The 27,695-nt window shown below is 45.9% G+C and overlaps 1 protein-coding gene across 5 annotated transcripts in view; it reads right to left on the bottom strand.

Moving 5' to 3' along the window:
- Positions 1-27,695, bottom strand: part of Spata13 (spermatogenesis associated 13) — a 132,901-nt gene that overhangs the window by 16,523 nt on the left and 88,683 nt on the right. For 4 of the 5 annotated variants that reach the window (XM_021650132.2, XM_021650133.2, XM_060391085.1 and 1 more), the window contains one exon: positions 1,430-1,566. In XM_021650132.2, coding sequence (XP_021505807.2) covers positions 1,430-1,566 — 137 coding nt within the window. Of the gene's footprint in view, positions 1-1,429; positions 1,567-14,455; positions 14,785-27,695 lie in introns of those variants that run through there. The other variant, XM_021650134.2, reaches the window with a different exon arrangement.

The following is a 27,695-nucleotide window of genomic DNA, read 5'->3' on the forward strand; positions in this document are numbered from 1 at the left end:
GCGCTTACTACACCTAGTCACCGTACATAAGTACGCACTTAGCCTTCTCTAGCATAGCCCAGAACACTCCTACGTGCCCATCTAACAGGAAGCGCATCACATAATAAAGGGCTGAGTATCACCTAAGTCACTGTGCACCATACTGAAGGGAAGAGAGAAGAGAAGGGTTGTTCTATACCCAAAAAAGAAGAAAACTCCAGATCTGAAGTATCTATTGACTCTACTGAACACAGGCATACAGCTTTCCTGCCATGGAAAAGTCAGACATCTTGAGCAAGGGAGGAAGCTGGAGACTAGTTACCTAGCAAACTCAGCGTCTGGAGTCTTTGCTCCACAGAGGTCGTCTGAGCCACCACATTAGATGCCAAAGCTACCCAGGAATAAGTGGACACCTTAGTGAAGAAGCCATGGCTCCCTGTGTTCCACTTAAGAATGTCAAAATCTGGGGAAGCCTTCCAGAAAGTGTCAAAGAAAAGGGGATCATGTAGTGGCTTAGCACCACGGTACACACAGTCAACCCCAGCACTCAGGAGGCAGAGGCATGTGGATCTCTAAATTTGAGGCCAGCCTGATCTACAGACAGAGATTTCCAGGACAGCCGGGGCTACACAGAAAAACCCTGTCTAGTGGGGATAGGAACAGGGAGGAAGAGAAGGCCAACAGAAGGCAGGATAAGTGCTAATTCAGTGTAATGAAAACAAAACAGAACCTGACTGACAAAATGAAACACATGGTTAATTTCACCTCTGCTATTTGCTAGCAAATCATTTCACACACACACACACCTACAATGTTGGGGATACAACCCAGAGCCTGTGTACTCTGTGACTGAACTACCTTGTCCTTATTTAAGATAGGATCTCCATAAACTGCTCAGGGAGGCCTTGAAAATTTTAGCTTCCTATCATAGCTTTCAGAGTAGATGGCATACAGCCCACTCAGTGTAATTTCATTTAGCAAACACTTCAGGGTATTCACTAAAACATAGAACAGTGTTTTCATTTACCTGAGACAGCAGCTGTGAGAATCACCTGAGACACCTGAACACTTTTTTTCCAATTTTGGTTTTCTCAGACAGGGTTTCTCTGTGTATGTAGCCCTGGTTGTCCTGGAACTCATTCTGTAGATCAGGGTGACCTCAAACTCAGAGATCAGCCTGCCTCTGCCTCCTGAGTATTGTTAAAGGTGCACACCACTGCTGCCCAGCTAATGAACACATTTAAAAAGCGAAGACCAGGCAGTACCTGCTTACCTTAGTGCTTACAGGGATGACCGTCAGGAACCTGCAAAACTCAGATATAAACGAGTTCCCGGACCGTAACAGAAACCAGATAGCCAGAGCCCCAGGCTTCAGGATATGCCCAGGAAGAACTAATCAGATAGCCACAGCCTTGAGAACCAAGTATATGCACGGGTGGGATTCCAGTACCTCATTGATGGCCAGCTGTTCCCCGCCTGGCTGCAGGTACCGAGGGTTGGCCTGGCAGAGCTCTTCATAGCTGAAGTCTTCCTCGCTACCATTGTCATCCACTAACACTGAAGAGTCTGTACCTCCATCTGAAGAGACTGCAGGGGAAGAGCCAGAGAAGGCATGTTTTAAAAGACACGGGCATGTGGGCTCACACCTGTAATCTCAGCACTCAAGCGGCAGAGGTAAGGAGGGTCACAGCAAATCTGAGGCCAGCCTGAGCTACATACACAATGAGTTCCAGACCAGCCAGTGTTGTAGAGCAAGACACAAGTATCAACAACAACCAATTTATACAGCAAAACAAGAGGCCACTGGTAATGCTCCTCAAGAAAAATGGCCATTTTATCCTATCCAGAGTAGGACAGTGTTAGGACATCTCCACTGACCCTTTAACTCTTGAGTGGCATCTGGTGCCAAGAGCATCTGGACTCCAGTAGCCCAGCAGCTCTGCAGCAGAGCCATTTCAGATATTGCTAACAGGGCTATTTTGTGAGTCAAGGGAGAGGGAATTATTCATGATTCAGTAGGAAATCCACTCCAGAGCAGATATAAAGAATACAGAAAACAGCCAAGTATGGGGGTTCAGAGCCCTGAACCTGAGCTGAGGCAGGATAGGATAATCTCCATGGTTTAGAGGCCAACCTCATTTACTGAGAACTTATTTAAAAGGAGAAGAAACATAGTAACGTTTTCCAGAAATGTGTTGCTATTCTGAGGAAGTAACGAGCTCGAGAATTTCATCACCTTTGAGGCATGTTCTTCTGCAGTCTGTGAGGGAGTATTATAACCAGTGTCAGAAGGTGTCCACATGGTCCACCCAGCCACAAGAACAGTGCTCAGTATCAACAGGAAACTGTGAACATCTTTACCAAAACAGAAAGGAATTTCAAAGATGAGGACACTGCCCAGGGCTAGCGAGGTCATGAGTCTTGGAGGTGAACCTCAACTTGCACTTTACTAAACCAGCATGATTCCTAACTATATCCTAAACATTGGTCTATACCCGTAGATAAGTGTAGTCCTCAGCCCTCATCAAGGAAACTTTTCTTTGCAACAGACAGACACCATTACAAAAATCGCAACCAAAAGAAACAGAGTCATCTACAACTCAATCTATAAAACACTCCTAAGGCTCAGGAACATTTTGGAAGAGGGGTGTAGGAGCCAGAGGATCTGGGAGTCTGCTGTGACACTGTGTCTTCTAGTAATAACCAACTATACATGAAGTCCCACTAACATGACTGCCCAAACATGAGCAGGAAAGGACAAAAACAACAGATATGTCAACATGGATAGAAGGGGAAACCTTTCCCCTTTTATCCATGAGGTCTCAGCCATACAAAACAAACAAACAAACAAACAAAAAACTGAAGGCAACTAAGGAATACTGAGTTCGGGAGGAAACAATCTTCCCCAATTATCCAATACCAAATGGTCAGACCTCAAAACATACATACAAGTGTCATCATACAGACTGAACATTATGTGTTTAGGAATATACATATACATGTACACATGTAACAATTAATGAAAAGTCATGAATCTGACAGAGAGTAAAAGGGGGTACATGGGAGTGCTTGGAAAAAGGAAAGGGAAGGGGAAGGACGTAACTGTGTCACATCAAAAACTAAAACACTTTTCAAAACTAATTAATAAAAAAAAGAGGGGAGGCATTCTGTTAAGACTACCATGGCTACGCAGATGTTCTTTCAGAATAATGGTCCCCTCACCATTGCTGAATGCTTGAGAAATACTGGTTTAGCCTCCCTCTGGCACAGGAGCAGTGACATTTCCATCACCATTTTCTCCAGCAGGAGGTCCATTGGATGCTGAGGAAAATGGGACAAAGCTCATCTACCACAAGGAGCCAAGACCAGTAGCTGGTGAGTTGGAGCTTTGAGGAGAGCAAAGGGCGCTCAGTGCTTAACACTCAAGCCAGACACTGGCTCACAAAAGGTGGTAGGGAGGTTTTAAAGAGAAAAGCCTGCCACCAAGAAAGGCTCTTCAGAGGAGAGAGACATGCCACCTCAGTCATGACACTGAGACAGCCCTTGACCAAGAGGAAATGGTAGCACAATCTGAAGCGTACATCATATGTGACTCCATGACCAAAGACCACTTTAATCCAATGCTTCACTTCCAAAGGTTTCCATTACTTCCAAGCATGGTTGGAAAAAAAAAAAATAAAAGGAAATTGCCAGAAATAAACATCCCTATGCTTGCTGGCTTGTATTTAGGGTGCTACAGACAGACCCAGGGCTTTATGCATGCCAGGAAAGCATCCTTGATGTCTACGGCATATGTTTGTTGTTAGTGTTTTATTTTATTATTGTTGTTCATCTGAACCTTGTATGGACTTTATAAATTTATCAGAGGTATGCACAAGTAGAAAAAGCATAGTATATGAAGGTTTAACCTTAAGTTTCACATATCCATGAATCCCCTGTGGCCAGGGGCCTTCTGAGCATGGAGTGAAAGGAGAGAATGGGGAGACTGAGGCAGGAGACTCCCAGGTTCCAAGAAACCCAGGAGTGTCCTATCAGTGTGTAGCTTTTATGACTGGTCTCACTGTGTAGCCCAGACTAGTTTAGAATTCATTTCCTCCCACCTTGGCTAAAGGGCTGGGTCACAGAAACGTGATACCAATTGGCTTCTGAGTTTTGAATTGCGATAATGAGTTTCCAGGGTCCACTTCTACCTTAGGGCACCGTGTGACAAGGGCAGGACTGAGTGAGTCTACTACAAGAGGAAGGAAAGTAGTGGGGCTGGGGAGACAGGAAGCTACTGCAGTGGGCACCAAGGTGACACCCTGGAAAAAGCCGAGTAGAACGGGAGTGGAGGGGGTGTCCATCATCCCCAGGCTGGGAGCAAGAGAAGATGAGCTCAACAAGGTTCTGGAAGGACTGGTAAAAGGGCCATCTGTTGGGGGTTGGTCTAATGCTTGTATTTTGATGCTAATTACTGGCCCCCAAGATCTGGTTACTGCCTGCATAAACCTACCCTTGTTATGTAAACCTGCCTAAGACATTATACCTAATTGGCTGATTAAAGGCCTAAAACCTGGGCAGGGCAGAATGGGGTAGCCATGGCTAAGGTTCCCAGGCTTTGGGTTCAAGAGAATCATGGGAAACAGAGATGGATGGGAAGAGAGCAGGAAGGAGGACCCCACAATGGGTTAGCCTGGAGAAGAAACCATGTGGGCTGGGAGGAAGGACTCCAGTAATGGCATGGAGAGGCCCAGGTGAAGAATACAAGCAAGTATTTTTAAGATTATGGATGGAAGATGGTCCAGATGAGAATGGTTAAGGAGGACGGCATTAGATGGAGGCTGGGAGGTGGATGGTGAGGTTATTGAACTAGCATAGAAGGAATCATCTGCCCAACCCAAGGCAATTATTAAATGTAACAGGTGTCTGTGTCTTACTGTGATAGTGGGTTAAATAATAACGCCACAATAATTATAGAGTTAATAATAAATAACATTACACAGCCCCCAAATCCTTTAATTTACAACAACAGCCGTCACATGAAGAAGCAGTGTGGTGAGAAGGAGACAGCTCTGCTGCAGCCCCCCACCCTGGGGTGTCCTATCCCATGAGCCTAAGCTCCACTCAGCTTCCTCTAGCAGCATCTGACCTGGCTGGGTATGCTCATAAGCCCATGCTTTCTTCTCTCATTCCCCGAGGCTGGGGGTACCCTGCCACCTGCAATCCCCACAGTGTTGCTGTAGTGACCCCACTTTCAGAGTTATCCTGTTAATCCAGAGGCTGTCCACCCATGCCCCTCAGTCCACCTGCTGTCACAGCTCTGGAGACTGATGAGTCCATGAGCCCTGGACGAGCTGAGATGGCAGAGGCGAGCTGGAGCTCTGGCTCACAGTGGCTGCTACCTGCCTACAGTGTTTAGTCCCCTCTCCCGCCCCAAGCCTCAGTTCCCATCTCTGACTACAATTAAGCAAGCTCTACCTACAGTATAGTAAGCAGCCTTGGAAGGTCAAGATGTTCCTGAACTTGAACCCAAAGCCAAGATAACACAGGAATACTCTCAGGAGCTCCTAATGCTGTCCTGAAGCTGGTATCTTTCTGACTCCCCAAGGAAAGGGCAGGCAGGTGGGCACGGGTAGCCATTCATGTGTAATGTGTGATATGAGTGCTCAGCATATGCAAGCTTCCCCTCTTCTCAGGGATGCAGGGCTGCTGGTGTGAGGTCTTGAGGAAGTCAGACCTCAGGAGTCTGAGAATCATGGCACAATGTGTGTTCCTTTTAAATCTTTTTTATTTACTTATTTTTATTTTATGCAAATTGGTGTTTTAACTGCACATATGTTTGTGTAAGGGTGTTGGATCCCCTAGAACAGGAGTTACAGATAGTTGTAAGTTGTGAGCTGCCATGTAGGTGCAAGGAATTGAACCCGGGTCTTCTGGAAGAATAGCTGGTGCTCTTAACTTCTGAACCATCTCTCTAGCGCCCTCTTAACTTCCATTACCTTCCATGGTCACAGGCCTTGAAGGCACAGAATTGAAAGTTCCTTATTACCTAGTCCATTACACATTCCTGGGGTATGGGCATGAAATGCTGAGGAAGCAGAAAGCAAGAGTAGTTTGGTTTGTTTGTTTTTTTTTTTTTTTTTTTTTTTCCATGCATAAGTCAGCAATCTCAGGCACCAGGGAAAGCATTAAAGATAAAAGCCTTTGTGAGCCTGGGGGATGGGGCACACTGCAGTGGAGACAGCAGCCTGTAGTGAGGCCTGGTGGCTTGCCTGGGTTTACAGCTAAAAGGTTCTAATGATTGCTGGTGAGTAGAGAATAGACAAACCCTGGTCTGGCTGGGGCCCAGAGCCTTAGGAATCTTTGGATGGCAGCCAGCAATGACCTGGCACTGCCCAACACCACCGGCATTTCTCCTCATCACATTTCAGCTACGGCTGAGCCAGATAAAATTAAAAAATAAAAGAAAGGCATTAGGGCCTCTCAGTTAGAGCAAAGCCCTGAAAATGAGACTTTCTCCCTCAAAGAAACACTGAACAATGTTGGCCCACTGAGAACTCTGCCACCTGATCTGCCTGTTGCTGGGGTGTGGGAGGGGAAATCAGTTTTTTTGTTTTGTTTTGTTTTTGATTGTTGTTGTTTTGGTTTTTTTTTTAAGCCAGTAGCTATCTATCATTTACAATCCATAATTTACAGAAGTCTAATATAAAGAATTCACTGGGGAAAGTGCTAGACTTCACAAGAGACAGGGGTGCAAAGTGACAAGGACAAATGACCTGAGCTGCTGCCATAAATGCTTACAAGAATGAAGCATGTCATGGGACAGCCTCAACCCCACAGTGAACTCTTGCTGAGTATCACAGAAGCAAGGTGTCTACCAGCCAACTGGGGTATCTAGAGACAGAGGACATGCAGTGAATAGGGAAGGGTGCCTAGCCTAAGGGCACGATGACAAATGTTAGACACAAGATCACACCAACATCTCTGCATCCATCACTACACAGGCACACAAGTGCAACCTGTGAGACAGGTATGAGTCTATGCCAATACTTGCCAGGCTGCATGCTGGCTTCACTTTCTGGCTGAGAAGCCCTGGGCAAAAGCACTTGGCCCCTTTCAAGTTCAGTCCTACCAACTGTAATGGGAGCATGTTTTCATGTTTTATATACTCAAAGGCCATTCTTTCTCTCCGGCCTTTCATATCCTGCCTGGACTCTACTTTCCCTTCCAAAGGGGACAAGAACCCAGCTAACCACCACCTGTTTCTCAACCCTTTACCCTGGGTCACCCTAACAGGCTCATTCAGCTGGCCACCCCTTGGCTGGTCTCCCTACCTCACCCCACCCACTGCCTATGGCTTATACCAAGGCAGCTATTAAATCCCTCGTAATTCCAACTATGTCTCTGCTCATCAGCCGCAGGGGAGATTCAAAGCCCCGAGGTCCACTATAGACACACACCATGTCACCCTGGTTCTGATGGCATCCTGATATCCCTATATGACACCCCTTCTCAGACAAGACTCATACCTCTTGACCATTCCATTTAAAAACCACCTCTAGGGAGGGGCAGAAGGATTGCCATGAGTTCAAGGCCAATCAGGACTAAGTGTGGAGACACTGTCTCAATTAATCAATCAATCAGTATAAATAGCTAAATGCATTTTAAAATAAAACTAAGGGCTGGCAGGGTGGCTCAGCAGTAAAGACCACCACAGCCAGGACTTGAGTTCTAACCCCACAACTCACAAGGTGGAAACCGAGAACTGACTCCCAACTAGCTGTCCCCTGACCTCCAGATGCACATGCATAAACAACAAATAAAATGCTTTGAAAAAAAACTGTACAGACATGAATAATATTCTTTTACTGGGTGCTGCATGGTGGGACCTCAAAGGCACATGTCTCTCCCACAGGCCACCTCTGTGATGCCTGTAACAGGTAATGAGTCAGGAAATCTGTGTGATCGACAGTAAACACAGGCTGGTGTCAAAACTTCAATATTTCCACACTGTACCGGGAGGAGCAGGAACTGCTGAGCCCCCGTCCCTTTTAAGTGTGGCTCCTGGATCCCAGCGAGGCTTAATGCTGTCCTCACTGTGTCTTCATTCTTTGTCCTCCGGGACCTTAATGATAACTGTGATTATAAATTCCTCCTAAATGGAAGTTCCTCCTGCCGAGAGAGATGGCTTGTTTCTCAGCATCCCACATAAACACCTGCAGCAGAGTAGACTCTCAGTGCCTTCCAAACGGGCTGCAAACTGCCAATGGGGAAGCAAGTTTCCAAGAAGTTGCATAACTGAAAAACACTGTGCCAGGCCAGGCGAGGATGGACACCAGGTCTCCTTGGCTTGCACCCCAGCACCCACCTCAGATTATGGCTAGAAAATTCTGCAGGTGGTCTTCATGCCTTCCATCTCACTCCCCAACCTTGCTCGATGCTGCTTCTGTGTTACTCAAAATCGGGTTTTCATAAAAAGCTCATTGGTGTTTTGTCCCCCCACCCCCCACCCCCAGCAGCATCCAAGGCCTCCTTGGACTGACTTCATTCTGCTTCAGTGCTACGCCTGGTGCCAAACACTTGCAGTAAATGACTTTCAGCTGAGCTGAACACTGCTAATGGGGAAAGAGCAACTGAAACTCCCGGTATGTGCCTGATGGATGCCAAATCCTATACCCACCTCTGTGCATGACCTTTTCCCTGGGACCCTGTCCCTCTGCAGTCATTTCCTACAAGCCCCCCAAAGCCTTCGAGTTCCTCTGCTATCGATGGCAGTTAGCAAAGGTAACTTGTTAATCTACAGTAATTGTGAGTAATAAATAGCTAATATAATTTCTCAATATGTACGCCCGCAAAACTAAGAGAAATATACAAATAAAGAATTGCTTGTTTTGGCTAGGTGTTTCAAGACAATCTCACTATGTAACCCAGTCTAACCCCTCTTATCTACCTCTCTCTCTCCATGCTGGGAGCATATGCATATATCTCCACAAACAACTAAAAATATTTTTTCCTTTTTAGTATTATTTTTTAAAACTCCAACTTAACCCCTTTAAAGCAGTTGAGAAGCAGTTAGGTTGTGTTTCACTGTGGTTCATGGACCTCCAGAACTCTTTTATCTTGCAAAACCGAAACCCTGTACAAACAGTAACTTCCTTTCCCTCTCTCCCCACTGCCTACTCCTTGCCAGCCACCTATTTCCTGTTTCTATACTTCAGATAGTTCCATGTGGTATCAGCCTTGCTGTGTTTCACTCAGCACAAGACACTCACGGTCCTTTCATGCTGCCCACATCAGAATTCCCTTCTGGCTTAAGGCTGTGTGTTTTGCATGTCTGTTTTCATGCGGGTGAGCACACTGGGCGCTTACACCTCTCGGCCTCTATGAACAGCGCGGCCATCTGCATGAGTGCACCTGCCATGCTCTGGAAGGCCTGCTTTCAGTTCTGTGGGTTCTGAACTCAACCAGGACAGTGTTGATGTTGCTCATTCTGATGGAAGATTTTGGGAGCTTCTCTGTTGTTTTCCAAGGTGGCCACAATATTTTACATCTCCAACGCCAACTCACAAGGGCACAGATATCTATGTTATTTCCTTTGTTGAAATATGAGTATGTTCTCCTTGTGACTTTCTTTTTGGTTAATTAAAAACATCACTTTCCACTTCCTCTAGCTGTTCCCATGCTTCCCAACTTCCCTTCAAATTCATGGTCTTAGTCTTTACTTTTACACACACACACACACACACACACACACACACGAATAACTACATAAACACAGCCTGCTGAGTCTCTTTTAGTATTGCTCTGTGTACTGATTATGGGCTGACAACTTGGTATTGTGTAACTTTTCGAAGCTCATCCCTGGGAAAGGCTAATTTTCCCTTTTCCCTCTCAGTTAAGTAATCCTGTAAACATGGAGACAGCACTGCTCAAAACCAAAGTCACATTAAGATCTGCAGACTTTTAGGTCTCACCCACCACAAAGGCTGACTTCTGCTTCTACTTCTAAGTAGCTGCTAACTAAAGCTTTAGGCAGTGTCTGCACCCTCCCTTTATCGTCTTCTTTCAATTTGTTTCATTGCTGGGGACTGAACTCGGGAGCTTGAGTATACTAACCAAGAGAGTTCCTACTCTCAGCTTCTACCAGACCTGTGTGCTGACCCAGCACACACCTCAGACTGGAGGCCACTCTGGAAGAACACTTTTCAAGAGCCCACCAGTTCCAGACACACAACACAGTAGGCTCACCACACTCTGGCTGGACCACCATGGGAAGCGACCACCCTTAGGAAAATGTTCCTGGGTGCCATCTGCATGTCCTTACACGATGGCCTCTAGAAGTTTGTTCTGGAAGACATGTTCTAACTTCCAAGTCTGTTAGAAGTTAGATGATGAGGGAACAACTCTCTACAGACATCTGAGAAGCCCCCAGCCAGACAGGACTCCAGGAATAGGTGCAGAGGGTTGAGTGCTGCCTACAGGGAATAGGCCAATGCCTAGGCTCACAAGGGCTAATAGGACTGTTAAAGCATAATCAGAGCCAGGCACGGTGGCTCACACCTTTAATCCCAGCACTCAGGGAGGTCAAGGCAGGTGGATCGCTGTGAGTTCCAGGCCAGCCTGGTCTACAAAATGAGTCCAGGACAGGCTACACAGAGAAACTCCATCTTGAAACAAAACAAAACAAAACAAAACCAATAAAAAGCACATAATCAGAAAGGATATGAGTTTTACAAAAGCAGACAATGAAAAGCAGCCTACGTTCCTTGTGAAATCAGCAGGTCATCTGAACTGGGACTTCAGACTTCTGAAGGAGGATCTGATTCTACAGGTGAATTTTAACAACAGGAAATGACGTCACACAACATCAGCAGTGAAACCATGTTTTGTGTCCCTTTCCTGGCTAGTCTCTGGAAAACAAGCCCTCTATCCCTTCCCATTCACTCCCCCTACCCACCACACACTCCCACACTCCTGGGGCCTGAAGTGGCTTTCTTTTCCAAACAAACAGATCTCTTTCTTGCTGGCTTATTGTTACACAAAGTGACAGGGCTTAAAAGCACTGAAGTGCAGAGTCCCAAGAGCTTGGTCTAGGTCCCAGTGAGGCCACCTTGGGAAAGCCATGATCTCTGAGCCTCTGCTTTCTCATGTGTAACTGAGAAAAACACCCTTGACCCACACTGTCTGAGGCGAGGCGGATGTGGAGCAAAGTGAGAAGTACCCAGCCTTTCAGCTAGTGCTCAGGGCTGGGCCAGGAGGTGGCACAGCTGGGAAGAGGCAGGCTGTCACCCACGGACTTGCTAATGCACAGTGCCCTTTCCCGGCCAGCCAGCTCCCGGTGGGGATTTCCCCACGGCTTTGTTTGGGGGAAATTCCCATGCTTAGAATAGTCTGTTGAAAACATACATTTCAGAAAACCTCCTGCTGCTCACTCCACTTCCTCCAGGCTGAGATAAGCTATTCCAGCTTCCCCCCTCAAAAGCGGAAATGGCCTCATAGGCAGGCAGGCAGCTGTGGTTATAGCTGATGGTGGGTCCATCCCCTCAACCCAGAGAGCCACCCTCAGGCCACCTCCTTAAATCACAGAGAAAAACCAACAATGCCCACACAGCTGCAGACATACATGCACCACTCTTCTTCAGGGGTTCCCCAACACGCAAGGGACATGGCTCCCTGCCTCATTGGAGGATGCTCAAAAAAAAAAGAAAAATCCCACCTTATTATCTGGTCACTGAGCCAGGACTAAGGCAGGAGCCGTTTCCAAAAGCCCTTTGAATGGCTTTGATGCCTGGTAAAACTGAGAGGCAGTGGGCCTTCAGGTTAAGTTCCTACCACAGCACAGCCATGGACCTGCTCCCACCACACTATACCACAGGTTGCAGAGAAGCAAGCACTGCGGAACGCTCCCTTGCTCATGCTCTGATGGGAGAGACTGTTTTGTTCCTTTCCTCCCTGGGCAGCTCCATGTTTAAAGCCCAACTGTCTCTTTTTAATAAGGGTTCCCTGTTTTTCTAGCTTTGATTCCCTCTGCAATAACTATCTCTGACCCATTCCGCAAGCACAAGCACGGGCTTAATCTCTTTCAAAATACCTCCCTTGTGCTTTATTTGCCATCCTGTATCATTATTCCATGTCAGTTAGCTTTGTCCATGACCATACCCTGCGGACCTTAAGGACAGGAACTCACTGTGCGCTGCTGTGTGCTACAGGCTGAACTAGGCATGAGACACCTTTCCCATTCAAACATAAACTATTACTATCATGTGCTGCTACCCTGAAATCCATTCTTCAAAAAAAGAGCTATCTTTGCATCTCTGGAGCGCACAGACCAACAATAATATCCAAAGAGACCCTAGAAAGAGTCACTATGGCCGATTACCCTTTTAAAAAACAATTGTCCCGGATCAGTTCTCACCCAAATGCACAGGACGTGTTTCTGGCTGTCCAAAGCTAACGGAAGGGAGACACCTCATGACTGAGCCTAACCATTCCAAACTTCTAGAAATGGATTCATTTTTCTACAGATGGCTTGGTAAGTCTTTGATTTCATCAAAGCCACCAGTGAGCATTTACCCCCAGTGCAGGCAGTTCGCCTGGAGTTCTGCCATCTGCTCTCTGCATCACTGTGCTCATCTGTAAAGTGACAAGATGAGATGGGGTGGGATGGGATGGGAGGCCTGGGCAGCTGGCACCCCAGGGTGCCTGTCTCTGGGCCAGCAGCCAAGAGGAACTTGTCCTCTCTGTGCCCTGTAACAAGCCCCAGCTTTACCTAAGACATGCCTTGGAGTGTCTGTTGTCTCCTTGGCCAGCTGTTCCACCTCTGCGGGTCCCTTGCTTTGATGGTGGCTGACTAACACTGGGGGATGTCCTTCCTGCATTCCCTCTACCACTGACCAGGTCTGATGGCCACTTTGCCAGCTGGAGGATCTATCAGGAAAGCCAAGCTGGTCAGGTGTACTAACAATGTCCCAAATTATCACCAGCACCACTCATTTATCTAGAGGAGGCTGTGGCTCAAGGTCCATTAGTTGTGTGCCATGTCTATAGCCCAGCTGTCAGGAGGGTTGGGGGGGACCCCGAGTTCAGGACCAGACTGACTGGACTTAGAGGCTCCACTTGAACTAAGATTCCCTGCCCCTTAAAAGACAAAACAAAAACACCTGCAAACTAGAAAATGGGGGTCACATCTACTGCTCCCAAGTGGCAGAAGCATCCACCAGCTGACCCTGGACTTCATTCCTGTGCAGCAGCAACCCACCAGTGGGGGCTTCCGTCATTTTGGACAATTATTATTACAAGGGACAGCACTACCTGCCATGGCTTCACTTGTGCTCGTGCACAGAATGGCAAGATTCTGAGACGGTTCTTGGAAGCTCATGGCTTGAGGGAAATCACAGAGTGGCCCCTCCATGGCGGAGCAGCACAGGAGAACCAACAGCTAAGCTGGTCTCAGAGGATGAGTACCCATCCATTCACTCCCCAAAGTACAAGCCTCCGTGGAAGAGTCTGGAGTACTACGCATCTCTGGTAACACGGGGAGAACATTCCTCCTGTCAGGCAGCCCAAGGAGAAGGAGGCTGCAGGAAGGCAGGATCCTCATCCCTCTTAGTCTCCCAACCCCTCTCTCCTGGCTTTCCTCTGCTGGTGTCTGAAGGCGGCGTGATTGAGCCTGTCACTCACACACACTGGTCTTGCTGGATAATCTGCCAAAGACAGAAGCGGTAACCACATCTCTGCCCTGTCTCGGCTGGCAAAGAAAGCTACCCAAACAGGGAAGAAAACACCAACTACAAACAGCCTCTGTGGCGGCTGGGCCTGCCTTCAAGCTGTCAACTACAATTCCCATTCATCTCCCCACACGTTTCTGGCATCTATTTAAGGCAAGACCAAAGACAAGATCTGTTTTTAGAGCATCTGCAGACCAGAGAGACTTCTTCCTGTGAAGTTCCCCTCCCCCTCTTCCTTAGGAATGCATGGATTACAATTTCTAACTTCCTACAACATCTCTTTCACATTTAGAATCTCATCCAGCTGCTGATAAAAAGAAAAATTATCAAAATGAGATGAGCATAATGCACAAAGTGAACCAGGCCAGGTTACTTTCAAAACAGTAAATATTCAAAACCAGTTCTCGGCTTTAGACCTTACCCCTCCTCCTAGCACAAGAGGGGGTGCTTATATATCTCTAAGTACAGACACTCAAGTATCTCCTTTGAAAAGAAAGGGATTTCAGGACACATAAACAAAACCCTGTAACAGCCACAGCAGCAAACACCAGACCCCACCACTAAGAGGTAGTCCACACTTGCTCCACACCACTTTTTTTTTTTTTTTTCTGACTGCTCTGCCATACCCAAGATCAATTTCTCTGGTGGACCCTCTTAGGTATACTCACACCAGATTAGAGAGGAGTGGGGAAGGAGAGGGGGAAGAGGAATGGGAGCTCAGAAAGAGAGTAGAGTCAGCAGCACTTCCCACAGGAGAACCGCACACATACCCATGTGAAGGCTTTCCAGACTCCAAAATCTTGCTATTTCTCCTCTGGCTACCATCCTTCTGTTTAAACACACACAGCAGGTGGACAGTGTGACCCAGGAAGGCAGCCCTCGGATCACGGTGGAGGGCGCCTGGTCGGGTTAGCAGCTACAGGAACTCTTGGGTGCTGTGTGCTCTCCTGGCGCGAGCTGCCCAGAAACTAACAGCTGCTGCCCGTGACTCAGGCTTCGTCGCTCCAGAGACATCACCACGCGCTGACTTTTGGGAGGAAATTCTAACCGAACGCAAATCCACCGAGTGGCTCGCGCCCGGTGATCGAAAAGTGCTGCTTTTAACTCCAACCCCCAGGGCTGCTCTAGCCTTTCCTTGCAGATCACTTTCCCAGAGTTGTTTGTTTCAGAGAGAAAAAGCAACAGAGGTCACTGGGCTTGAAAATGGAGTTAGGATTTCACAGCATGGAATGCCAAAAATCTGAGTTATGATGCTACATAATACTAAGTATAATTTATGGAATCACTAAAAAAGGGACTTTTGTTTAAAAAATGTGTAAAAAATGTAAAAAGACAAATGTAGATACATAATAAGTATGTGTATGCTTTGCTCTATGAAAGTAATACTTGTACTGCTACTGTGTATATTATGGGCTTTGTTCTAAAGGAGGTTCCATTAAATAACAGTTTGAGGGCTTTTTGTTTTTTGTTTTTTTAATTACTCCATGTTTTTCTGTATTCCTCAAATGACTGGCTATTAGCAGGTTCTTCTTTTACATTTCAACACAGCTGTCAACAGTGTGCTTCCTTCATCTCTTCTGGACAGAAAGTCACTGCCTTTTTAAACTTTACAACAATGAGCTAATATATGCAAAACAGTGGTTGCACAGTCATCTTCAACATGTGGGTTAAAAAGTGACGAGAAGGCAATTGGTAAAATGCAGTGGTGGGCTTGTGTTCCAAACCCGAGGGAGCCAACTCCCTGCTGCTCTTTCTTCACTGCACCAGGCTTCGGGGGCCCCCTCACCTGTAGTGGAGGGGCACCTGGCATACCTGTGACCCTCCCCTGGCTGTTTGAAAGATCTGACCAAGTGTCTGGAGCATCTGGGCCACCTCACTGGGTACTGATAAAGGTTATCTGTCCAGAGCCACACTGCAGCTTGTAAGTACTCGGGGACCCTAGTAAACCCCAGTTCCCTGAGAGATCACAGCATCCAGCTATTCAGATCATATCTGGTAAAGAATCTGGCTGCCTTTTACCTATGACCTGAGAACTTTCCTGGAGCCAAATTAAAAAGTAATGGACTAATTTCTCTGGTGAAGGACGTTTCAAGCCTGTATAATATTGAATCTGCGGTATGGTTATTTTGTACAATGCTTAGGACCAGAAAGGAATACACTGTGCAAAGTTTGGAGAGACAAAGACCACCTCAGAAGCTTCAGGTTGCAATTTTACTGAGATTGACACCATTAAGAAGCCTCAGGTTCCTCAATGGAAAGAGGAAAAGGTGCCCTCAGGGCAAGACTCCACCTAATTAAATTTTCAAGTTCTGAAAGAGAGCCTAAGGCTTTGTCTGCTCCTAGAAAGCAAAGGTGTAAAAAAGTCACTGCTAACGTGGTTCAAGTGGGACAGGGTCAGTTCTAAGCTGGCAGCCAAACTTGGCAGTGTTGTCCACAAGGTGTTGGCTTTAGAGGCATGATTTAGAGGGAAGGGCATTGATTCTTCCTGCACAGTTTTGGAGAGCTCTTAAGACAAGCTTCTGTATGAGAGGACAGGAAGCTGTGAGGGGCTGTTGTATGAAGCTGTAAAAATGAAGCCTGGTTTTCAGTGGAGACTCCAGAGGTTAGAGATGCCAGAAAAGTGAAACATTTGCAGGGGAGAGCTGCACACAAGGAGTGAACCAGAGAGAGAGAGGTAGAGAGATTGAAGTTGTAGGTAGCAAAGCTAGAGAGGTAGAGCTATCTCCTTTGACATTGGACATGGTGCTACAGGATTTGCTATTTGCTCTGCTGGATTTCAGTCTTGCTATGGTTTGCTCTTTGCCCATTTTTGGATTCTGTGGCATTCTATGGCATTCATTATATGTTTTAGTATGTAATTTGCTCTTTGATCTTACTGGAGGGTATATTTAAGAGATGGCTTCAGTCTCAGAAGAGACTCTGGACTTTTAAATAGCCTGAGGTTGTGAAAGACCATAAGGGATTTTGAAGTAGGACTGAAAGCATTTTTGTATTATGTGATCATGGGGGTGAGGGTGAGGAATATGGTGGTTAGAGTAAGAAATGGCTCCTACAGGCTCAGGCATTTGCACACTTGGTTCCCAGTTGGTGGTGCTGTTTAGAGGGGTTTAAATGGTACAGCCTGGCTGGATTAATATATCACTGGGTAGAGAGCCTTGATAATATATAGTCTCACCTATTCCTAGGTCACTCTGCTTCAGGTTTGTGCTTGCAGGTGCAGTCTCTTGGCTTCCTGCTCTTGTCTCCATGCCTGCTGCTTGCTGCTATGCCTCCCTCCCTTGATGGGTTCTTACCCCTCTGGAACAGTCAGCCTAAGTAAACTCCTAAATCTGGGGGATGGCAGTTCATTGGTAGAGTGCTCACCTAGGATGTGTAAAGTTCTATGGCTCAGAATTGACCAGTAAGGCCACTGAACAGTCTCATGGTTTAGTATGTAATTCGCTTTTTGATCTTGTACCAAACAAGGGGAGGTCAGTCATTTCAGTCTGTAAGAGCCAACGGTTGAGAACCAAGGGTTCCTTTATGGATAGCCTTAAAATGAGAAGTACTGTTCTGTGCCTTTGTAGCCACTGAGGCTTGTCAGGGCCATGTGGACTTGAACACATCATGTCAAAGAAAATTTGTTCTGTGTGACTAAAATGAAGGCACCACTTCTTTGTCTTTCATATTCTACATCCTTCTAAACTTGCTCCAAGACATTCTTCACAGGAGCCAACTAGAACTCAGACTGGTGCAGAAACACAGAACTGAAATGTCATGGTCTGGTGCTTTTGTATCTGATTGTTAATTATCTTGCTCCCCAAGGTCTGCTTGCTGTCTTTTATGAGCAGACTATCATGCACCCAAAATGACACCATGTGACTTTGCCTCCAAATCATCCCTGACTGGCTGAATAAATGCCTACATCAGGGCAGGGCAGAAGTAAGGTGGTGGTGGTGGGGAGGGGGGCAAGGTTTGCAGGCTTGGAAGACAGAAGGATCATTGGAAGGGGAGACATAGGTATGAGAGGAGAAGGAGGAAGCAGAGACCACCATGGATTAGCATAAATGAAAAAACATGTCACTGGGAGAATTTACTCTGAGGATTGGTACAACTGGATAGAAGCAGCCCAGATAAAAAAGCATGTGCAAGTATTTATATTATTTTGTATGAGAAGTAGCCCAGACAGGGATGATTAGAGAAAAATGGCATGGGATGTGAGACTGGGAGATAATGAGGAAGTTTAGGGACTAATATCTGCCCAGCTCCAGGTGAAATAAGGCTATCAGGTGTCTGTGTCTTTTATTGATATGATAGTGGGTTAAATATACCATATACTATCCATAATAACCTATGGATTAATAGTAAATATTAATAGCCCTTTTATTTTTCTATAACATAGAACTGTTTTCAAAGATGCTATCTTGGATAGGGAGATAGTTTACCATCCCATCAAGTCTGAGTTTTTGAGACTCATACAGTGAAAGAAAACTGTCACAGACTGTTCACTGACTTCCATGCAGACTGTGACTTGCTGGTAGATAAACGTGTGGGCACACACAAATGAAAAAATGCCATCTTCAAAAACAGGACCTGGGTAGCAAGATTGTTCGGCAGATAAGCGTACTTGTTGCCAAGCCAGATGACCTGACCTAAATCATTAGAACTCAGGAGGGAACTGACTCTTCCAAGTTGTCCTCTGATGTTCGCACACCTCCTGTGGGTTTTTCACACCCACAATATACATCCAAAATAAATAAATGAAACTAAAATTTTAGAAAGTGTGCTGTCTTAAGGTAGCTCTCACCTGTAATCCCAGCCCTAGGGAAGTTAGAGGCACAAGATCCACTTCACCTCTTTCATCTTCATTTCAGTTCTCTCTCCATCAAGTTAAAACACCATCCCTATGTGATCTGGCTTGAGTTCCAGCGTTACTCCTGACTTCTTCAGTGGGACAGCTGGGCTGGGCAAAGCCTCAGAGCATAATCAAACCTTAAGTTCCTTCTCTGTAAGATCAATATAGTCACAGGGACCAAGGGCTGGCACATGTGTGTATGTGTGTGTTTGCACACATATGTGACACACAGCAGGTGTTTAATCTCTTGCCCTCCTCCTATGGAGTTAATATCTCTCTTCTTTAAAAGCCATTTTCTGAAACTTGGAAATTAGACACATGGTATTCTAAGAAGGCTTTCCTTTCTGATTCTACTTTACCAAGACTGTGCTGGAGGTTGGTCTGATGCATGTTACTAGCCCTCAAGATCTGGGTACACCTATCCTTGCTGCGTAAACTACCTGATGGGCTAATTAGATGGCCTATACCTGGGCAGGGCAGAAAGGGGTGGGCGTGGCTAAGGTTCTCAGATTTGGAGAGGACAGGAGAATCACGGGAGACAGACGGATGGAAAGAGAGGAGGAAAAAAGATGCCACGATAGGTTAGTTTAGTGAAAAAAACCATGTGGCAGAGAGGAAGGACTCCAATAATGGTGTGAAAAACCCCAGATGAAAAATATAAGCAAGTACTATGGGATGGAAAATAGACCAGATGAGGAGGATTAAGGTGGATGTCATTGGATGGGGGCTGAATATTGAGCCAGCATACGTAAAATATCTGCCCAGCCCAAGGTAAATAAGGCAATTATAAAATCTAACAGGTGCCTGTGTCTTATTATTTATGATAGTAGGTTAAATAATATCACTGTGATAATCTTAGGGTTAGTAATAAACAATATATAGCCGAACACATTTTTTTTTTTAAATTTACAACAACAGACTGGAACAAACACAAGTCATAAAACAAAGACTGCTTTAACTGCTGGAAGATGGAAAGCTATGCACTGGCTGAAAGTGCATATTCTGGGCTAGACATGGTGGTGGCTGCTTGTAATCCCAGCACTGGAGAGGCTGATGCAGGAGGATTGAGAGACCAAGGCCAGTGTGGGTTACACACACAGCAAGACCCTGTACATTGTAAAAATAAAATGACAAAGAGTTAAATTCTTTATCATGTTTTTTTGAGGCAGAGACAGAATGTACTGTTCCTTTTAAAAACCTTTGATTACAGGCAACAATAAGCCACGAAATACCAGCTGGAGAGTGGCTACTGAAGCTCCTGTAATCTCAGCCTAGAGGCAGTGGGCTGTAGGCAGTAGGGACTGTTCCTAATCCCTCCTTTGAAAGGGAGCACAATTTCTGGATTCCTCCGACTCTGTGGAATCCACACTATCTCACAGCAGGGCTGGGGACAGCATTCCACCACCCCGTCTTAGCAGTCAGCAAAACACGGAGCAGCAAGGATTTGCTTACAGATAAATAAATGGATTCACCCTGTTTTACAAATAAGCACAGCCAATACCATAATCCTTTGGTATGCAGTACAGGGCTAACGAGGAAAGGGACGATGGGATAGAACAGATGACTATACACCTGACAAAGCTGGGATCACTGCAGCCTTAACCAACAATCCTTACAGCCCAGTGACTGTCACCTCTGTGGGTGCTGAGCAACTGGGACTGGATATCATTATTTCTCTGTTTTATCCCTCTTGTGAAAATGGTTTCACTCTGTAGCCTGGGCTAGTTTTTAATTTTTGGCAGCTCTCCTGTTTCATGGTTCTAAGGTGTGGGATTATATAGGTATAAACCACGTTGTCTGGCTTGGACTCTTCATTCAAAGAAAACTTTTGAAAAACAGTATAAAGAAAACGCAGGAGCAGACTGGGCACAGCAGGATATGCCATTACACCAGCAGGGTGGGCTTACAGGGGAATGCTTTAACCCCAGGGCTTGGGAAATGGGAGACAGGAGGGCAACATCAAGGCCACCCTGGGCTATACACAGTGAGACTGTCTCAGAAATAGTAAACGAGGCTGGCAAGATGGCTCATCACGTTTAAGTCTCCTACCACAGGGCTTGACAACCCCGGGACTCACAGGATAGAAGAGACCCAAGTCCCACGATTCTCCTTTTATCTCCATATAAATGCTGCATCACTAGAGGGAATACTTGCTTTATAAAACGTAAAATTTAAAGAAACAACAAACAAAAGCAGACATACCCTGAATAATAATAATAATAAAGACCAAACTAAAAGCATCTTCAGGGGCTGGGTGAGTGGAAGCCATGCCAGGCAAGGATTTTTCCAGCCCAGGCCGGTCTCAAACTCACAAACTCTGGCACACTGAGATTACAGTCCTGCACCCTGTCAAGTATTATACTTGAAGGAGTCACCAAGGGTCCCACACACACCTGAACCTACCCACATATGAGGCCCACACTCCTGAGCACTGGACTCTGCCCCCCCCCTTCTTCTAATAAAATGCTGAGTGTAGTAGCAGGGCAATAAATCTTTAGGTAATCCATAGGCAATTATGTGGTGATTCAAGTTTGGGGTCACAAGAATCAATGGATTCAGTATAGGTTAGCTTAAGCTGTATCTGAGTGTCTTACACAGAGCTCTAAGTCACTCAGTGGACAGGGTGGCTTGTCCAGAATGGGCCACTGGCAGGTGTGGTCAAAGAAGTGACTGAAGAGCTCACTGCTCATGCCCTCGTGAGATGACCCCTAATTAACCAACAGTAGTTACACTGTACTGGGCCATTTTTCAGCTCTGAGTCAGAGATTAATTCAATTCCCTCTTTACTGATGATTTTAAGACTCTGAGTTAGGTAACTTGCCTGGTCAGCTGGTCTCAATGGAGGAATGGGATCCTACGTTAGCTTTTCTCCCAAAAGTCTGTTTACCAGAAAATCATCCACTAGCAGTTAGCTCAGAATGATGTTACATTAGCTGCACAACTCTCCCCTCCTCCATGATTGCATTATTTTATTCTGTTAACTGTAACCAAAGAAAAACAGAAACACCTTTAAAGCAAACTATCAATATGTAAATCTGTTACGTGCAAAATATTAGAAACAGAATTTTGAACAACCTACCCCACACACACACTGCACACCCCTAAGGCAAAGGTGGGGAAAAGGATCACTGCTTTGGGCCTGTGAGAGTTGCTTGCTACCAAGCCTGGAGGCCTTAGTCTGATTCCTTGGACCCACACAGTGAGAACCAGCTCCTGCACATTGTGCTCTGACCTCCATGTGGCTGCTGTGGCACATGCACACAAAATAAAGAAACCCAGTAATAAAAACAATTCCAAAGACTTTTACTAAATTTAACTCTGTGTTTTACAAAGTCTTGCTAGGTAGCCCAAGCTGGCCTTGAATGCCTGGTCCTCCTGCTTCAGCCTCCTGACTATGATGTCACCATTGGTTGAAGCCCACAGGGGCCTGGGATAAAAGGACCCCTGCCTCTTACTGCTCTCTCCTACTCTATCCCCTTTCTCCATCAGGGCACCCCTCCCCCTATCATGTCTCTCTCCATCTCCATCCAATAAACCTCTTTCATATAATATCTGTTGCGCACATCATTTCGAAAATAATAACATCAGTGCTAAAGGACTCTGCAAAATGGTATGTAGCACAGCAGGGGAGTGCTTTGCCTAGCAAGCCCAGAAGCCAATGTTTCATTCCCAGCATTGCACGCACGCACACAGACACGCACAAGACTTTGCAAAGAATTGTGTTTTTGTACCTTCTCATATTTCAACTGATTTAACTGAAAAATCAAATAAAATACAACAAAAGCAACAAGTACCTATGAATAAGTTCCTTCACTTTTAGGGGAAGAGGGGGAGCTGGGTTAATAGCCAGAGTATATTACTTTTTAAATTCACACAATTCAATAACAACAACAAAAATACCAAATAGGCAAAATAAAAACTGGGCAAAACTGTTGAGTGGACATAGCTCCCAGATGGCCAATCAATACAGAAATACCGACTAGGGAGATGAAGTCTCATACATCAGAGATTATATCATAATCCTAAACCAAGGAATGTCCCTCACTATTTTGTAGTGCCAGGAACAAAACCTAGGACGGTGGGCATGCTGAGTCTCCTCAGCCGAGCCACAGGAACTGAACTTCCTGACATGCACTTGTTACTTGCACCAAAACCATTTAGCATGGATGAACATCAGCTCATGTGTGTTAATGAGCTTTCAGATGCTGTCCCTTGGAGGCTAGAGTTGTGTTTTTGTTTGTTTGTTTTTTTAATCATTACAAATTGATTCTTGGCACTTACAGGATACTTTCAGCTGTAAGATACGGAAAGCACCACAAGGGTTCAGCAAAGTATATCAACTACTGAAACGGTAGAGTCCTAGCAAGTGCAGAAGGCAGCCAACGGCTCTTTTTATCAAGGTCACCAAGCTCCTCCAGGCCCAGAGTCACATAACTGCACTTATTCATTCTGACCAGTTTGTCGCATTAGACCTTTTTCTTGAAATGCAGTTTCCCTGTGGTGTGCAGGATGGTCTTCAATTCCGGGGTTGCAGCAACCTTCCTGCCTGTCTTTCCAGCATCTGGTACAAACCACTGGGGCCTCTGCTCAAGCTCATCTGCTCCAAGGAGCTCCACCAAGCTCCGGGGCCTCTATCCTTACTATTTTCTATCTTTGTAAATTTCTTTTACTGGCCCCCTTCAAACCTCCCCACCCATCTCTGGTTTAGGAAGTCCTTACCTTTAGCCAGGTTCCATCTCCCCTTCAAGAGAGCCCTGTGATCTGAGGCCTAATAAAGACTGAGCTGAGGGTTCCCACAGAGCCAGTAACCCTCGCATCCCTCGCATCGGTGTCATTAAGGACTCCTCCCTTGCTCACAGCATCTAGTCAATCCTCTAGAACTCCAATCTCTTTACTTCCCCAGTACTACTGCCAGCTTCCCTCCCCTCCCCACCACCTCTCAGCTACATGGCAACCTAGTTAGGCAAGAGACACTCCCCATCCACAATCTAGCCTAGGAAGACTCTGAGATGCAAATCTGATCCCCTTAAGCCAGCTTGAAACCCAGAGCGGTTCCAGGGCTGCCCAGTCCCTCCTTCCTTTTTGTCCCTGAATCTCAGGTTTACCCAGGCCTCTAAGGCCCTCCCTCACCAAAGCCTCAGAGCTATTTAAACTCAGGTCGATCCTCCTAGCAGGAGTCATTTAAACCATTTGCGCTCCCACCTCTCAGGAGCAAGTCAGAAGCTGACCCACACAGATTTGTGCCATAAGAGGTTCAGCTGTTCACCTTCCTCACAATGATGACAACGGGCTGGGCTCCTCCCGTGCACAGGCTTTCTTGCCCAATTCATACTATGATGCATCAGCTTTGATTTCCAGTTCTGGTTTCTTAGTAGAGCAGTGAAACCCAGAGACACTGGTGAGGCAACTCAAGTACAGATTCCTTGATTTTCTTCTTCCTCGTCTCATTTTTATAGTAGTTCTTTGAGAATTTCCTACACTGCGTTTTGATCATATTCACTCCATCTCCCAACTCCTCCCAGATCCACCCCTTTTCCCTACACACCCAACCTTGTGTCCTTTTTCAAACAAAACCTAAACATTCTGATTTCTGATCAGGAACACTAAGCCAAGTAAATCCCTTTCCTCCCCAAGTGGCTTTTGGTGGTCTGTATGACGACAATAAAAGGCAAGCTAGAACAGTACTTAGGCGAAGGGTCTCACTTATAGAAAGGACAAAGTACTCTGATGAATAAGCCCAAAACAAGAAGTTCCTGTAACTTTTAAAAGTGCCAATGTCTCTGCCTGACTGCCTCTCTAGCTCTCACATGGGCACACGCACACAGTGTGCATGGCAAAGTACCAATGTGGACAGAGGTCTTTACCCTGTTTTGTGACAGGTGCTCTTGTTTTCCCTCTGTATAGGCCAGATCAGCTGACCCATAAGCTTCCAGGGACTCTCCTGCCCCACTTCCTGCCCCTCTTAGGAAGTACTACCACTTTCCTGTAGAAGCTTCTACCCTCAAGCGTTATACTAGTTCTTGGAATCCGAACTCCAGTCCTTGTATTTCCTCAGCAAGCACTTTACCCACCTAGCCATCTCCTCAGGATTCTTCTCCCCCCCCTCCCCCCCTCAAAGTCTTACACCGTCACTGCAGCTGCCTGGAACTCACCTTGTAGCCCAGATCAATTGAACTTTTTATAATATTCCTTTCTCTAGTGCTGTAATCACAGATATAATCTCCCAAGTGCTGAGATGATAGGTAGATGCCATCATGCCTGCTTTTTATTTATCTGTTTAGCTAACTAATATTTTACTATTCTCTGAAAATGTCATACATGTATACAATGTATCTTCCTTATTTGTTATACCTGAGCCAAGCGGAGCCCTGAATTCCTGATCTCCCTGGATCTACTTCCCAAGAGCTAGTACAGGTGTGTACCATCATGCCCCCCCCCCTTAAAAAAAAAGTTTCTTTGATGCCACAGCACATTTAAAATCTAATTTATAAACAAACAAAAGCCAAGGGAAGAAAATGAAACCTAAATAAAACAGATGAAAAAAAAACAAACAAACAAAATTAAAGGCTCCAGCCTAGTTCTGGCCTCCACCCCAGGCCCCTTGAGTAAGGCTTGGTGTTCCTCCCAGCTACAGGAAGGAGAAAACGGTAGCACCACAAAATAGAATAAATCAGTCCAACTCAGAAGGAGGCTTGAAGTAGCCAGGGTTCTTCCAGGAATGACACCAACAAGGCCCTCCCACAGGTCAGAAAGCACTTCCTGAAAGTCTCAAACTTATCAACTGATCATAAAACAAAACAACAACAAAACCCAGAACCAATGCCAGGCTCCATGCTGCATGAGGCCAGGTACATCTCTGTCAGTTCCAGGCCAGTTACGGCTACACAGACCCTCTCTGGAAAAACACCACACACAAGCCAAACACTGGACCAATATAAAGGTGTTCTTACACCAGCTCCTAATTAGGGAAAAGAAAATAACATATTCATAAATGTTTGGACTTCGATTTAGGTGTGCATTTCTTTCGGGCGAGCTTTCGGGCGAGCCATTGCTCTGGCAGCTGCTTTGATATTTAAATCTTAGCAGAAAGACTGCTTTTACCAGGCCTTCACTGAAGTCAGGAAAGAATTGCCAAGTCCATCTCCTTTAGTTTGTGACAGCAGGTGGGATGGCTTGTGAAGATCGCACCTCTTGCTTCACCTCCTTGTAAATTTAACCCATTGTTTTGAGATGTTTTTACTCTGGCTTCAAAACTCTCTGCAATAAAGTCAGGCTGCTGTTGGCTGGTTGAGTCTGGAGCCTCTCGGAAAAGTCCCATGTGTGTTGTGTGTTAGTTTATTAACTTTAATCCTCACTCCCAATTCAAGAACCGTTCGACTCTGCTGGAGGGCTCCAGCACATTTCAGTATAAAATAAAATATGGAAGTGTTCCTGTGCCTACACAATTGAAATTTGAAACTATTGGCCCTTAAAAACCGGAAAAGGCCTGATACATTTTTTTTTTCTTTCTTTCTGTCTCTGTCTCTCTCCTTTTTTGAGATAGGGTTTCTCTGTGTAGTCTTCGCTGTCCTGGACTCCTTCATAGCCCAAACTGGCCTTGAGATCTGTGCCTGACTCTGCTTCCCTGAGTGCTGGGACCAAAGGCATGTGCCACCACTTCTGCCCTAATTTTCTTATTTGCATAAACCCAGCTTAAATCTTTGTAGTAAATGTTCAGCAGATGATGCAAGCAAGGGAGGCACTGGGCCGTTGCCTAGCAGCCCACATGGAGGTAGAGCCAGATGGGTGGGATGGGGGACCCGGAGAGGCAGGACAGAGAGGCAGCAGCAGGCTGGATCAGGCCCCAGCAGAATCCCCAAAAGGATTCAGATCCCCTAATTGCCCACTAGTTGGGTAACTTTCAACAGCCCCCCAAGCCCCAGGCTCCTACAAGGCTAAGCCTACACATCCCTGCTGGGCACCCCAAAGTTTCTGCTTCCTGTAGCTTGGAAGGAACACCAAGCCAGATTTAAGTCGCTTGACAGAAGCCACTCCCAGGACCAGTCTGCAGATGTTGGTGACTAAGGACCCGTCCACACAGGAAGATGCACGGGAGCTCCCCTATCACCTCTTCTGGCCATCCTCCTGGCCCTGGCAAACCCTCCTGGCCCAGGCAAATGCTCCTGGCTTGTTTTTCCAAGTAGGTAATACCAGGGAAACCGCTGTGTCAATTGTATGAGAAGCAGCAAGTTCTTCTGTGGTAGAAGGCACCTGCCATTTCTTTTTTAGGTCAGAAAGTTTCTTTAAAACAGTCCTCAAAGGCTGGTGGTTAGGAGCATGTACTGCTCTTGCAGAGGACTGGAATTCCATGCTCAGCACCTATGTTCTGATGCTTAAAACCGTTAGTCTGCAACTCCAGTTCTAGGAGGACATAATGCCTTTGGCTTCCTCAGGTATCTGCAATCATGTACGTATAAATACCATACATACCTGTAGTGAGAATTCTGGAGTTTTGGTTTCTTTAAAAACAACAACATAGAAATACTGTAAGAATATGTTTTTGTTCTAATCTCAGGTGTGGGATATGGGGCCACTTTGGGCAGCTGACTATGATTTGCCTCATGCTCTGGCAGGGGTATGATTCTGCCAGCTGCAGACAGTTTCTGCGATTGTGTGACATTCGGAATTCTGGGGACTTTTCAGAGGGTATACAAATGCTAGGTGTGGGGTGAGTTATTGGTCGTGGTTGTTTAAGTAGTCATGTGCAAAGAAAAAACAAGGAAAAAGACATTAGATATCCTGACAGGAAAAGATCAAACTTGTCCCAAGTAGCTCAACGCTCCTAATCAGCAGGAGGTAGTCCAATTATAACATCTCCTACCCCCTTTCTTGCCCCTGACTTTATTCAGGGATCTCTTTCCTTTCCTCTCTATAATTTTTCTATCGTGTCTAGGGTTAGGGGGCTGAAAGGGTGGAAGGAAAAGGGGTGGAGAAGAGTGGAAGAAAAAAGTAACTAACGCTGGCTACACACACCTGCACAAAATGAAAATTGTGAAAAAAAGAAATTTAAAAACAGTTCTCATGTTCTTAAGGCAAAAGGTAGTGTGTCATAGGCCGAAGTTCTATTTTTAAATTATTGCAGCACTCAGAAGGGAGAATCGAGGTGGCTGCCTTGAGTCCCAGGCCGGCCAGCCTGG

This window comes from Meriones unguiculatus, chromosome 9, assembly GCF_030254825.1.
Source record: "Meriones unguiculatus strain TT.TT164.6M chromosome 9, Bangor_MerUng_6.1, whole genome shotgun sequence".
In the NCBI taxonomy this organism is placed as follows: Eukaryota; Metazoa; Chordata; class Mammalia; order Rodentia; family Muridae; genus Meriones; species Meriones unguiculatus.